Source organism: Sminthopsis crassicaudata, chromosome X, assembly GCF_048593235.1.
Source record: "Sminthopsis crassicaudata isolate SCR6 chromosome X, ASM4859323v1, whole genome shotgun sequence".
In the NCBI taxonomy this organism is placed as follows: domain Eukaryota; kingdom Metazoa; phylum Chordata; class Mammalia; order Dasyuromorphia; family Dasyuridae; genus Sminthopsis; species Sminthopsis crassicaudata.
Genome location: NC_133623.1, coordinates 29,596,618 through 29,611,327, shown reverse-complemented (window position 1 = coordinate 29,611,327; position 14,710 = coordinate 29,596,618). Strand labels below are relative to the sequence as shown.

The window sequence follows — 14,710 nt, the reverse complement described above, 5'->3', positions numbered from 1 at the left end:
TAGAAAATGTAAACTAATCCTACTAGCTTTGTGTCATTTGCAAATATGATAAGCACATCATGTATGCCTCTATGCAAGTCATCGATAAAAATATTAAATAACAAAAGACCAAGCATAAATCCCTTGAGCAACTAAATGTCAGACTCTTTCCAAGCTGAGCCATTCGTTACTGACTATTTCTTGTGTCTAAGCATTCAGTCCTGAATGTGACTATTCTCTAGTTCACATTATGGAAGTTCTCCCTAAATGAGAAATTGGCTCTTGAAATTTTACATCAGTCATGTGAATTTCATTTGTGTGAACCTGACAAGTTCAGGTTCTAGACCTACATGAGAAACCAAGTCCTGGATTGTAGAAGCAGAAAACCCTGAGATGTGACCTAAATCTTCCAAAGAGCTCTCCTCTTCCGTATTGCTGTTGATGAAATGGCAATAGCCCAAAGTTCCTAGTCAACCTGGTTTGACTATCCTCTTCATGAGTTCTGGGTTAACTCTTAGCCCTCAAATGGGTTTCACAGAACCTTTTCCAAATAATCCAAAGGATGTCACTGACTTCCGACATCCCAGTATCACTCTCTTTTCTTCTTCCCAATCATTTGCCTTAAATATTTATCCTTCTATGTCGTGCCTCCCTTTCTTTTCCATCAGCTCAAAAATGTAGGTACCTAGAGAGAAACCTCATACTAGTCTTTATCAACAACGCAGGAGCTCTTGCCATTTTTTGCTTGGACTCCATCTCATCAGGAGACATTTGGGGGAGTTCTCCCTTCATGCTTTCTAACCTGGAGGACACAAATCACCCAAACCCAGAGTTCTCACTGGCATTCTCTCTCCTAAAGATGCCAGCTATGCTTAAGGCTTCTGGTGGGTGTCTCTAGTGACTCTCATACCTTCTGTAGCAGTACTCCTATAGTGCCTTTTGAAAAGTCCCAGGCTTTTTTACAGATATATCTGTTAGTCATAGGGTAAGAGAATGCAGACAGAAAAAAGTCAGCCTTCCTCCTGGTATTCCCGAAACTGAACCAGGAAATTCAGGGATGTCGCCTCCTGGTTTTCTCAGGGTAGGCTTTTCTGCCTATGTGGGGTTTGACCGGACAAAAGTCATTTTCTCCCCAGTTTCCATTCCAAAAGCTTCTTTCCATGATGAAGCACAGATGTTGGCTTCGCTCATCACAAAGGGAGAGAGGAAGGATGTGCAGGAAAAGGGAGATAGAGAAGGTTATATTCTCCTAATCACAAAATCTCAGAACTGGGTGAAACATTGTGTCATCCTGCCTATTGCATTCATTTGGCAACATCAAAACAACAGCAAAAGCTGATGGAGGATTGAGAGATGACCCATGTGTAAAAGTGAAAGACTTCAATCAGACACTTTCGGAGATCCCTCCCAGCTCTAGGATTCCATGGTTCTGAGAAAGATATGTCACTCGGACCTCTGTTCTCTGCATCTCATCTATAGTCAAGTCAACTGAGATAGGTGAATATGTCACTCACCTTTTTTAGATTAGTTCAAGGTTCTCAGGACTTGATTGTAGAACAAACAGAAAATCTTGAGGTCTTCAAAAATGCTCTCCTCTTCAATCCTGCTGTTGATGAAATAGCAATAGCTCAAAGTTCAGTATTCCTATTCAACCTGGTTTGACTATCTGAAATTTAGTAAGAGTTATTGTCAGTTACCAAAATGGTAAGTTATTTTTAAAAACCTGTTTCTGGATTTTGACAGCAATGTAATCAGCCCCCAACCAGTAATAATAGAATGGCCAGTTGGCAGCTTTGAAGGAACTGCCAAGATCATGCAGATGGGTTCCAAAACCATAATCTAGACACTTTACTTCTCCCAAGTCCCAAACTCTTTTGTCTATATGAGGAGGTAGAAAGAACTAGTGTAGAATTAGGGGAACCTCAGGTCAAATCTTGGTTCTGCCCTTACTACCCATGAGACCTTACTTATTTTACTTCCCTGAGTTTTTGGCAACTGCTCCAAGAGAATCATCTAAATAGGTTGCTATCCATCTGAATGGAAGCAGAACCCTCACTTATAATGTTTTTTATGTAGCCATGCTATTAATGTGTTGACAATGTGTACAGAGAATTATCCCAGGCACTGGGCATAGAAAGATGCTACGGAGACCAATTAAGACTCAATGGGGGGGGGGGGCAGCTAGGTGGCGCAGGAGGACCTGAGTTCAAATCTGGTCTCAGACACTTAACACTTCCTAGCTATGTGACCCTGGGCAAGTCACTTAACCCCCAGCCTCAGGGAAAAAAAAAAAAAGACTCAATGGAAAGAAAAATTTACTAACAATGAGAGCTCTCCCAAAGTGGAATGGACTGTCTTATTTTTGAGGAGATACCTGTTATGGTATTGACTAGCTATCCCCTGAAGACCCTTCTAACTGATGTGCTGTGAATCTGTGAAGCTAGACATAGTCCTTCCCTCAAAGACCCTAGAGTGAGGAAGGGAAGATGTGGACACACACACACACACACACACACACACACACACACACACACACTTAAAGAGTTCCTCATTCAACATCATTTCACAATTAGATTGCTAATCCATTGTAGTCAATCCCCACCCAAAAATGAGTGCCTGCTTCCTTATTCCTCCCTTAATATAATCACTTGTTCTCCTTATCTCCTGGAGTTGTTGGGAGGTAAGTGTTTTGTGCCTCCGAAAGCTATAGAAATGTGAGATAACTAAGTAAGCATGTTAAACACTTGATAGAGTTTGTCTTAGCAGTAAGCAACAGCCCCATTCATAACAAAGCGGTATTGAATGGTTTCACCTAGTTGCTTCTGTAAGACAAAGGGAAAGAGAACCCAAAAAATCAATTAAGCCTGAAATTTTTCAGACATTTAGCCTAATCTCTGCAAGGTCAAAGTCACTGCCCCACTGGTGACTGGATTTCCTCGAATTATTTGAAGAAGCGTGACCCCTTTCCCAACCCTCAACACAGCTTTTTGCAGTCTTTGCTAGAACTCAGTATGCTTTTATGAATGCCTTTTGCCTCTAGGGGTGATGAATTGTCTCTTTCCAAGCTGTGAGCAAAAGATTGTTTTCTGAGAAACAATACCCAGACTCTTTTGAGAATAGTTATCTTTAATGAGATCTTAAATTACACATGAGAGGATTTCCATTCTCCACCTAGATAAATATGTGGCATTTTGACTGCTTATCCTTAAGCCAGTTATCTTCTCATCCCTTTCCTACCCACCCCCACCATTCTTCCCCAAGGATCCAAGCAAAGATTTAGGGTTTTTTATCTGTACACCTTGAGTCTTCCTGCATATCCAAGCAGCCTGCCCAGCTTAGCCCCGTTATAATTGCAGGTCTCTCTAAAGACACTGAAGCTTTTTTTGTCTAGATTTAGGCTGCCCAAGAACAGTTCTTCCATTTATAACTCTTGTTGCTATGGAACCAACTGCCCCCCATAAGTATGTTTCACCTAGAGTTGTATTTCCACAGAACCAATGAATGCCATTAGGGGGAGTATTCTGCATCATGCCATTTAGAACACAATAATTGCAAGAGAGAGATAAAGAGAGAAACATGAAAAAACTGAGGAAAGATAAGTCATGTCTAGCTGGTGACATCAAGGGAGACTTCATGGATTTGCTTAGAAAATTTGTGAAGTGTAAAGTCAGGCTGGAAATGTGAGTTGGAGCCAAATTAAAAAGTCCTGAATGCCAAAATGAGGAGTTGGTGACTAAGCACTAGGGAGCCACTGCAGCACTTACTTTTTGAGTAGAGGAGTGACATGATCAGAGTTGTATGTTAAGAAGAACATGCTGGCAACAATAGGAAATATAGATTAGAGATGGAAGCAAACCAACTATTTAGATGGCTACTGTAATAGTCTAACCCCAAGATAATGATGCAGAATGGATCTGAGATAGAGGAAGAATCAATCACTAAGACTTGGTAAGAACAAATTGGATGGAGAGGGCAGAAAGTGAAGGAGAAAGAAAAATCAAAAACGACTTCAGCTTTAGACCTTGTGATTTGAGCATAAGGATTCCATTGGAATCACACTGTGGATGTGTTGGGTTCAAGATCTGGGCAGAATACCCCAGTGGATATTGAGCAGACAATTGAAATCCTAGGCCATGAATGGAAGGTAGAAAGTTCCGGATGCTGATAAGTGGGAGAGCAGCTGGAGCCTTCAGTGGATCTACATGGGCCCAAGGACTCTCTAGGCACAGTGTCCACCTCACATAGTAACTGTCTGCTAAGATCTCTCCTCATAAAAAAGGAGAAGTCCAGTGGCAAGAAGCAAAGGACTTCCTCTAGACAGCTGGTAGCTAGCAGTGAGGGTAGCAGCCTAAACTACAGTGCTTCTTTCTTAATGGGGGAAAAAAAAATCTTCATTTTTTTAATCATGTGGATTAGCTGTGATGTCACCATTCTGCAGATCCCCTTTCTTCTGAAGAGTTCTAAGCAGCCCTGGGCAGATACAGACACTGACATAGTCCAAGCCAGGGAATAACTAGAGTGGCTCAAATCTTCTGGGATTATAAAGTGCTTTTCTCCCAACAACCCCTCAAAGTGTCCCCATTTCATGGGTCAGGAAGCTAAGGCTCAGATAGATCAAAGTTCTTGCCCACAGACTCAGAGCAGGAATCCAATTATCCTAGATCCACGTGCAGTGTTCTTTCTACCACCTCTAGGCCCAGTGCCCTAGTATAGCAGCCTGCTGTGCCCCTTAAGGAGAAACTGACCCTACTAAGTGGTCAGCCCTCTTCATTTAAGGTCCTCAAGCAGAGACTCCTTAAATGTTTCATAGAAATATTAGAGAGGAGATCCTTGTTCATGTATGAGTTGAACTAGACGGCCAGTTCGGTCCCTTCCAAGTCTGAGATTCTGATGCTCTTCATTATTAATATCTTCTTGTAGTTCATATCTTCTGGATAGGTGAAGGATACCAGAAAGGAATCTGACTGCCTAGAGGACTTAGGAACTGGTCAGATACTGGCGGGGAGAGAACATTAAGCAGGAACCCTACATCAATCCAAGCTTAAAACATTGGCAGCAAAAGCCCTTAGGCAGCTATTGGAGCAGCTACAGCCATTGACTCCTCTTGCCTACTATATTCCAAAGATTAGTAGAAAGATAATTCTTTGGCTCTAACCCTGCACATTTCCTTGTAACTGTGAGATTCTTTATTAAACTAGATCTCTTTGTCCTTGCTCAGCTACCTGGCTTCCAAGCAACTAACACATCCTGCTCAGCTATGCTCTTGCATTGCTCCCTTAACTCTGCATGACCCAAAGCTGAAAAACAGCTGGAAGGCTGAGCCACGGCACTGTGTGTATGCATGTTTGTGGGGAGGGAGGGAGGGAGGGAGGGTTAATTGGGAAAGGCTTCAGTGTCCAGCAATCACTAGGCTTCTGGTCTATACTCACCCTTTTTTTTGTGGGGGGGGGGGAAGAAAGGAAATGCAACTAATGGTGTAAGGACCTTGGAGAGATCAACTAAGAAGCTCAGGGAATGAGCTACACTAATAATGGGTCCCCTTGCTAACTCACTTATTGATAATGCTGAAATGCATAGGGAAGATTGTGATTTGTGATGTGTAACTGTGAAAAACACCCATTGCAGCTCAATGGAGATAGTTTATGAAAAAGGACGGTGCCTTCCTCATTGCTGTCCCCACAGGGGAATGGAAGTTTCAGGTGGGATCTCTATTTGTACTACAAACACCACAAGTGGACTGAATCCCTCTTTGTATCTTGCTCAGTTCCACCCCCTTCCAGTGAGTGTCCAGTACTTGGGCTGGGAGGGAAATGAAAGGAGCCACTTATGCAGAGGCTGATTTGGCTTAGGCGCCAGGGAAATGTGCACATTCCATGGGAGTTTCCCCTCTTAGACAGAGCCTAAGCTGGAAACCATGGGTAAAACTTCTCCTGAAATGCCTCCTGTCAGGATGATCCCCGTGTCACACTTAGGTATGGAAGTATCAGAACATTAGCTTAATCTCAGCAGCCCAAAGAGAAAGGCCAGACAGGAATTTGTATGCCCATTTTTTCAGGGGAGAAGACTAGTCCTCAGAGGGCTAAAAGGGGGTTGCCCAAGTTTACACAGCTGGTACCCAACCAGCAAGCCCTGGATTCAAATCCTACTTTGGACATCGTATGACTGCAAATCTATATGACCCTGGGCCAGCCACTTAAACCTGTGACTGTCTTAAGACTGGAAGTTGCAGAGAAAGTTCTTACCTGGGTTGGCGGAGGCAGTTTCTCCACCTGGGAATTCCCTATGCTAATCAAATCACAGGTCCCCATTTCTGCCCCTGACCAAGTTAGGAGTGGAACCCAGGTCTCTTGCCTCCCAGACCCATATTCTTTCCATTGCACCAAGCTGGTGCAATACAACCAAGAAAGGTCTTGAGTCTCCCTCTCTGTCCTGTCAGCCATGCTGTGTTCCTCGACTACCCTCTCCAGAGTACTGACCCAGGTAGCTGTAAGACTGTATCCCACCAAGGCCTCTTTCATCTAACAGGAACTTTTCTTTCTGAGAACTGACAGAGGAAGGCACATGGCTCCGGGGGAGGTAAGAGACTTTGACCTCTTGGACACTGGCTACAGTGTGGTTAAATCTCTGCCTCCCCAGAAGACCAGGACAGTAGTTCTCTCAGTCCCTGGTCTGTGTCAGCTTCCTCCACTTCTTTGGCTTTGCAAGTGGAGGAAGACTTGATGAACCACTTGGAATGACACACACACACACACACACACACACTACCTTCAACATATTTGCTTTTCTTTATATTTTCATAGGACTACACCATCACCATGTATTTCCAGCAGAGCTGGAGGGACAAGCGCCTGGCATACAGCGATTTTGATTTCAACCTGACTTTGGACAACCGTGTGGCTGATCAGCTGTGGCTTCCTGACACCTACTTTCTGAATGACAAGAAATCCTTCCTGCATGGAGTGACTGTGAAGAACCGCATGATCCGTCTCCACCCTGATGGAACGGTCCTTTATGGCCTCAGGTAATTCCCTCTAGGAGACTAGAACTCACACTCAATTAGGCAAAGAACCCACATCATCACACTCAGTGGCCACTGCAAGAATAAATGGCATTGGCATTCAGCAACACCCACCACGTGTACACTTTTTTCAAGGGCCCATTATCTAGGGGGGGGCGGGGGAGAGTTGTAAGACAGAGAAGCAGATAGAGTTGCTGTCCTCAGGAAGCTTCTCATCTAATAAGAGGAAAAAAACCATAAAGTTACTGAAGAACACAAATAGCAAGAGACAGACAGACAGACACGCAGACAGAGACAGAGACAAAAATACACAGAGACAAAGATAGACACACACAGAGAAAAAGACGGAAACAGAGACAGAGACAGAGAAAGAAAAAGACAGAGAGAGATGCAGAGAAAGACAAGAGTCAGAGACACAGAGACTGATTAAGGTGTTCTCTCTTGGTGTCCAATCATGGGAGTGGGCTCAGTCAGCACAATCACACATGCAGCTCTCTGCTGAACCTAGGCCACAGGTCACCGCAAAAACGAGTGCTGTATCCATAGCATAGTCACAGCCACAACTGTCTTGCCCCACTTCTCTCCCCCAAAGGATTGGTGACCTGCAGCCTGCATGTATTTATGGGTGCGCATGTGTACACTCACATGGGGAATGTACTTGGGATTTAGAGACCTCCACTGTTGCCTGGTCTTTCCTCTGATTCCTGCTCCTCAGATACCCCCCCCCCAAAAAAGTAAAACATTCAGTCAGCCCAAATCCTTAGAATATGATCTTTTCATTTAAAAAAAAAATCAGGTTTGCACTGTACTTCCTACCTCCTACTGAAGTCTGAGCCTTTTCTCACATTCACCAGGATGGGGTGGGGAGAGCCAGGCTTCCTCTACCTCAGGGCCTCCTCCTCTTCCCCTGCCCCGTGATCAGTCTGTCTAGCTGCTTCCCTGGTGACATCTCTATCATTCCCACAATGCTGTCACAAGCATGGGATTACGGCTTTGCTGTGAAATTGGCAGGCAAGGAAGCCAAGCTGCAGGGAAGGAGAGACATGAAGCAGGGGGAGGTGAGGAAGCAGAGGGAATTTGGAGTCTGCCTGTCTGAGCCTGGAATCCTTGACCCTCTTCTGGCTCCAGATCCTCCCTGCCTACATTTCCAGAGTCCTTCCTGGAGGAGAGCAGCTGCCATCAAAATGCAGTTTGGCATGTGCCCCACTTTAGGGGCTCAGAATCTTTGTGGTGCTTCTTGTACCCTCACTTGATCCTGCCCCACTACCTTCAGCAGCAGCACTCTCACCCTATGGTCTTAGCCCTTCCCAGGCGGAATTTCCTGATCGGGTCCGTTTCAAACCCTGCTCTCTGCCAGGGGACAAACAATCAATCTGGAAACCCAGGGTTCAAAGTGCTGCACTTGGACTCAAGAAAATCTAAATTCCTACCCTGTCTTTGGCACCTACTAACTGTGTGACTAACTGGGTGAGCTACTTCCTCTCTAGCCTCAGTTTCCCCAAGGGTAAAAGAGACAAGAGTACCCACCTCACTGAGCACTTGGGAGCCTGAATTGTGAAAATGGACATAAAGCACTTGGAAAACTAAGCTGTCATGTCATTAGTAGCCATGTAGTACCATGGAGAGAATGTTGGCTTTGGGGCCCAAGGACTCAAGTTCAAATCTCACACTTCTGCAAATTTATGGTCTTGGACAAATCACTTCATCTGTCTAGGCCCCAGGTTTCTCCTTCTGTTCAAAGACGGGGAGTTGTCCCTCCTCACTTCAAATCCATGATGATGCTTATGAATATGTCTGTCCCCAAGCTAACAGAGCTTGCCGATGTGAATCTCTCCCCAACTTCAGATCAGCTGTACAAGAGAATCTTTCTCAATGTCCCTCAAGTCACAGCCTCTGCTGCTAGACAAACTTGCTCTGTAGCAGATGGGCCTCTGAAAGGTCAAGCTGGCTCCCTCTGGCTGTACCCTGAGTCCTGAGTCGCTTTACACCTATAGCCCATTTCGACCCCTCGCTTCAACCATTCCCGAGTAAAGAAGGGCCTAAAGGAAGGAGGACTTAAGGTCATTTGGCTCTTCTGCCAAAGTAGTTGTTGCCCTCAGAAGCCATAAGAAAGGAAGACTTTGGTACCCAAACAAGTGTCACCTAGGATCTGTGTATTCAGCAGGCCTAGGGTTGGCATCTTCCTGGGTACCCAGACATGGCTCTGAAGAAAATAAGGTGGAAGTCCCCGAGCTATCTACCAGGAAGATTCTTCCCTGTAACAAAGCAGCAACAACACCATGAGCCCAAAGGTTTCCCAAGATGGCAAGCAAGCTTTGGAATCTGCTACATTGGAATTGCTAGAGCAAAGTAGAGTCTGGAGGCCAGTCAAACCAAACCCTTTCTCTTTTTTCAAGAGGGCCCTCATCATAGAGATGGACAAGTTCCTCTGATCCTCACTGTGGCCATATGAAACTTGGGAGGAATCCCCCCATCCTTCCAGACGTAAAGCTAGCTAGCCAAGGATTGGACAGACTTTTCTTGGCCTGCTCTGGCTGGCTCTCAGCCTCTCTTTCCACTAGAAAGATGTCTTCCTTGTATGAGGATGCAAGCTCCCTCTAGTGAAGAACCCTTAAGAACTCTCAACAGAATTTGGTTTCCATCTTTCTAGCCAAGGCCTGGTCTTCAGGGGTGCTTGAATCTCTTGTAGACCCACAATAGTCACTGGAGACACAAGCAGGTGAATTGAGCTTCCAACTTCCCTCTGTCCCCTCATCGGCCCGTCACCATCAGAGAGAACAAAGAACATTCTCGGAAAGGGAACATTAGCACCAAAGCTTCACCCAAGGCATTAAACTCTAATATCAAAATGGAACATGGCAGAGCCTTCCCGAGTGAGGACTCAATCTGAGCTTCTCTTTGGGGACATCAGACTCTTGCTAAATACTTACAAATCACAACCTATCCAACCCTTCTCATCCTGCATAGACCTCTCTGATGAAATCCTTGATGCAGCTTCTCTTGAACAATTCTTCACTGGTGATATCTGGCAGCCTTCTCATGAAAACCAAACCCTTTGGGTATCCCTCAACTTTAACTCTGGCAAATTCCCATTAGGAAAATGGAGAACATCTCCCTTGGAGCTGCCATGAGAAATGTTGTTTAAAAGAGTTGTGGAAGCTGTATTGTAAGAGAAGAAACATGACTTGAATAGGGAAGTCTCCATTGGATTGGCCTGGACTGACATCCCAAGCTGGAAACCACAGTGTTATGGTGTCAAGCCAGCAGGATGGCCTAATGCCTCTCTTTGGATAGCATCCTGAGCCAGTTAACTGGATACACAATGGCAATAGGGAAGGATGGGCGCCTCAGGCTGCTATTTTGTTTTTTCTTCAGTTTTATTTTATTTTCACTTCCAAATTGTCTCCTTCCCACTTTCCCATCCTAGACCCATTGAGAAGGCAAGACAAACTAAACCTGTTACAAATGTATACACATTCAAGCAAAACAAATCGCTACAGTTGTCATATCCCCCAACCAAACAAAAAAGGAAGGAAATTATGCTTCACTCTACTCTGAGTCTATTAGCTTGCTCTCTAGAAGTGGGTAGCATGCTTCTTCCTGAGTCCTTTGGATCCGTGGTTCATCATTGTGTTGAACACAGAGAGGTTGTTTTACTTCTCACTTTTGTTGCCTCTATATAAAATTATTCTCCTGGTTCTGTTACTTCACTTTGCATCAGTTCATATGAGTGTTTTCAGATGTTCTGAAGCCATCTCCTTAATTATTTCTCATAGCATAATAGTATTCCATCACCTTCATGTACCATCGATTGTTCAGCCATTCTTCAGCTGGTGGGCAACCTCTTGCTTTCCAGTTGTTTGCCACAATGAAAAGAGGTACTGTAAATATTCAGCCCACCATTTTGTCCAGCTGTTCACCAAGATTGAAGAGCAAGGTTCTTCCTTGCTACTGGAAGAGCCTTTAATCTCAATGAGTGGTAGTTTTCACCACAGAGAACAGGCTTTGACCCCCCCAAAAAAAGAAAATTCCTTCTTGCAAAGAAAGCTATGAGATTTGGAGAGCAGTGGACCCTATGAGATGTGGGGGAGGCTGCCAGTAAATTTCAAACCTCTCCAGTGATACCAGAGCCAGTCTAAGATCCCTGGCATAGGGGCTGCTAGAACTTCTCTCCTGCTTTGTGGCTCTCCTGGATTCTCCTAAAGATGACAGGGTATTGCTGTCCCAGGTCTGGAAGAAATGGGTTATCACCATCATTCTCTCCACATTCTATGCCCTTCTCATTTAGCACCATGTCATCCAAGTGTCCTGATAAAGACTTTTGGCTCCCAAAACCCTGAGGGGAAGAGAGAGCAATGGTACCCCTTTCTTGTATTCAATGGTCTGAATTCTCCCTCTGGGCCCCAGTCCCCATAAGGAGTGGAGATGCATTCCTTACTAATTAGTCAAAGTCCTTTTTTTCTGTTATCATCTCACTTTGAGCATACCTGGCTTAACCCCCAGACCTCTGAAACCTCAAATAAAGAGCTGAGTGCACCATAGCAGGGCAGCTCGGTGGCGCTGCACTGGACAGAGCGCTGGGACTGGAGTCCGAAAGACTCCTCTTCTCAAATCCAGCCTCAGCCACTTCCTAGCTGTGTGAACCTGGGCAAGTGGCTTCACCTTGCTTGCCTCACTTTTCCTCATCTGTAAAAATGAGCTAGAGAAGAAAATGGCAAACCGCCCCAGAATCTTTGCAAAGAAAACCCTACATGGGGTCACAAAGAGATGAACACAATCGAAATGACCGAACTATTACTACATTATAGCCAAATGTCAATATTAATACCCTCCAAATCTGGGCAAACACCTGGAATGATAGCACCACTGTACCAGCAAGACAAGAAGACAAGGCACAGGCACTAAGATTGCTCCCTAGAGAACCTTAGGGGAGTTCCTGAAACATTTCTCTGAGAAGCTGGAAGGCAAGACCATTCCCTGAGAAGAATGCTGGTGGCTGCTTCCAGCCCACAAGCGCTAGCAAGTTGCCTAGAATAACATTTGTTTCCTTCCTTTATTCAACTCACATGTTGAGAGAAAGGAAGGGAAGCCCCTTCTAGAAATGCTCTTTCTCATAGGCAGGTGGAGACCATGAGGAACCTCTGCCCTGGCTAATCAAGAAGAGAAGGTGGGTCCTATGGCACAATGTCTCCCCCATTCTCCCTGTCTGGCATTACTTCAGAAGCAATGTCTACTGCCTGATCTCTTTCCCTGGCTCTGCCTGAGAAATCAAACTATATGGACTCCATTAATCACAATTTTATCATGGGTGACTTGGTTCCCCTCTCCACTCCTCCTCTCATCAGCCAAGCTCCAATGGAAGCCCCTCTCCTTCCCCTCCCCCTTAAAGGGTGGTTTGGATGTTCGAGTCAAAGGCAGGGAGGATGTAGGGGTGTGTGTATATGTGTGTGAATGTGCACGTGTGTGTGTGGGGGGGGGTGTGCATCTGTATACTCCCTTAGTCTCTCCAGATCTATTTATAGCACAGCAGGCAATGGCAAAGAGTCTCCTCAAGGCTTCATCTCCCACAAACAGTCTTCCCAGACAGGCGAGAGATAAATTTAGCACATAAGATTTCTTAAAGAGACAGTGAAGCAGCCATTGCAGCTTTCTCTGCCCTTCCTCCTGTGTCTTCCTTTAGGTCACTGCCTGCCCCTCCTCCCCACCTTGGGCCACCCTCTCTCTGGGGCTTCTCTCGGCTTCCCTTTCTCTTCTCAGGTCTTCCCTCTTTGTCCTTTTGTTCCCTATCCCCTCCTGTTTCATCCAGGGCTCATCTCTCAGACCATGGGGCTCTGCTCAGCTCCCAGTGAACAGTTCACTGCTTTCCCCCGCTCCATGAACAAGTATGCCAGTTGATGAATGCTTTGGGAATTGCTAATTAAAGGGGGGAGGTGAACAGACACATACACACATACACATGTGAACACACTGTATGAAATGGAAATTGAACTCAGTAAGACTGGAAAGAGAAAATGGAGCTTTGAAAGGGAATGGGTTAAGAGGACAGTGTAAACTGACAGAGGAGGCTTATGGGAATGATTACATAAGACATGAAGGGTTTGGGTTTTTTACTCCATCCATTCCATACCTCTATCCCCCAATCCTCTTTTCTTCCTAAAACCTCCATCTAAGTCACATACACTCTTCACTTAAGCCATAGTCTAGAATTTCCCATGAGCCACTCTGGCCCATCTGCCCTTCACATCCACCTATGCATAAACCTTCACCCTCTCTCTCTAATGCACATGTATGTTCCCTAAGCTCCCCAGATATCTATATGTAATCATACAGGCCTATCTATCCACCAGGACACCGAAAGTCACCTCCATTCTCATGACCTCAGATACTGGCAGGTGCATGGCACAGGGCAAAGTATGCTGTACTTATAGGCCACAAGAGCTTCAGAACCTATCTCTGCTACTCATGGCTGTATGACCTTGGGATGCTCTGACCTCCTAGGTTCTCACCAGCTCTGCCTAGGAATTGGCAGCAGGCACCTTGGCTCTGATCATTTCGTTCCTATCTTTCCAAAGATAAATATCTCAGCCATTTCCAGGGACTCAGTTTTTCCATTTGTAATCTTGTCAGATTTCTAGATTCCTTTGTGGCACACATAATACTTTCCTTCCCCTCCAAACTTAAGCTTTTTAATCTTTTCATTATATGGGTATAGAGACTGAAGAAGAGGGTGGGGGGAGGGAGGGAGAGAGGTAGTAGCTTAGTAGCAAAGGCTCTGGACTTGAAGTCACAAGACTTGGGTGCAAGTTCTTGCTGTTACTAAGTTTAAAACCTTAAAATACCTCATACCTAATTTCCCCTATAGGGGCCTCAGTTTTTCCATTTAAAGTGAGTAAAGTAGACCAAATGGTCCTTTCAGCTCTAAATCCTATGATCCTTTAAACTCTTAACCAAATCATTGTATACACTATCTGAGCAAACTGGTACAAATCATAAAAATAAGCATATTAAGCAAAAAAAAAATAATCAAAATGGGGAGGAGAGATTAGAATGAGTCTAACATCTTTTAGACTTTGAAATCCTCTGGTGCAGAGGAAGAAGTGCCACATTTGAGATGAAAGGTCATGGGTTCCTGTTCTCTGGGTTCCATTTACTAACTGTGTAACTTGGGTGTTTCATTTGGCATCTTCCCAGACCAGCCTCAGTTTCCCCCTCTGTAAAATGAAAGTAGAAGACTAAATGATCTCAAAAGGTTTCTTCTACCTCTTCTATCCTGGGAAATCAACAAGTCCATGAATAAACTCAGCCAGACTGAAATGTCTCACAATATTGGAGCTGTATGTCATGGAGGATGCAATGCCTATCCTTCCCCTCCTGGCAGCCCCCTCACCAGATCTCCTCAGCTGCCATTGAAACAGCAGCCCCTCCTGCCATTTAGCTCTCATGTCTTCTTTCATGTTCTTTCCTCTGCCCAGAATCACCACCACTGCCGCCTGCATGATGGATCTGCGAAGATACCCTCTGGACCAGCAGAACTGCACTCTTGAAATTGAAAGCTGTACGTATTTCTCCTTGGTCCCTTCTCTTCCCTGTGCTCTAGCTTCTGTGGGTCAGAAGAAGGAAGGAGCAATGGCAGGGATTAGGGAGCGGGGCTCAGAGGCAGCTTGTGCTTCCACTTTGCTTTTTTTCCTGAGCCCCTGCCTCTAGATGCGTGCC

General features: G+C 45.0%; 1 protein-coding gene across 2 annotated transcripts in view; it reads left to right on the top strand.

Moving 5' to 3' along the window:
• GABRQ (gamma-aminobutyric acid type A receptor subunit theta) overlaps positions 1–14,710 on the top strand; it is a 72,853-nt gene that overhangs the window by 43,658 nt on the left and 14,485 nt on the right. For both annotated transcript variants that reach the window (XM_074277512.1, XM_074277511.1), the window contains 2 exons: positions 6,780–7,000; positions 14,470–14,552. In XM_074277512.1, the coding sequence (XP_074133613.1) occupies positions 6,780–7,000; positions 14,470–14,552 (304 nt within the window). The remainder of the gene's footprint in view (positions 1–6,779; positions 7,001–14,469; positions 14,553–14,710) is intronic.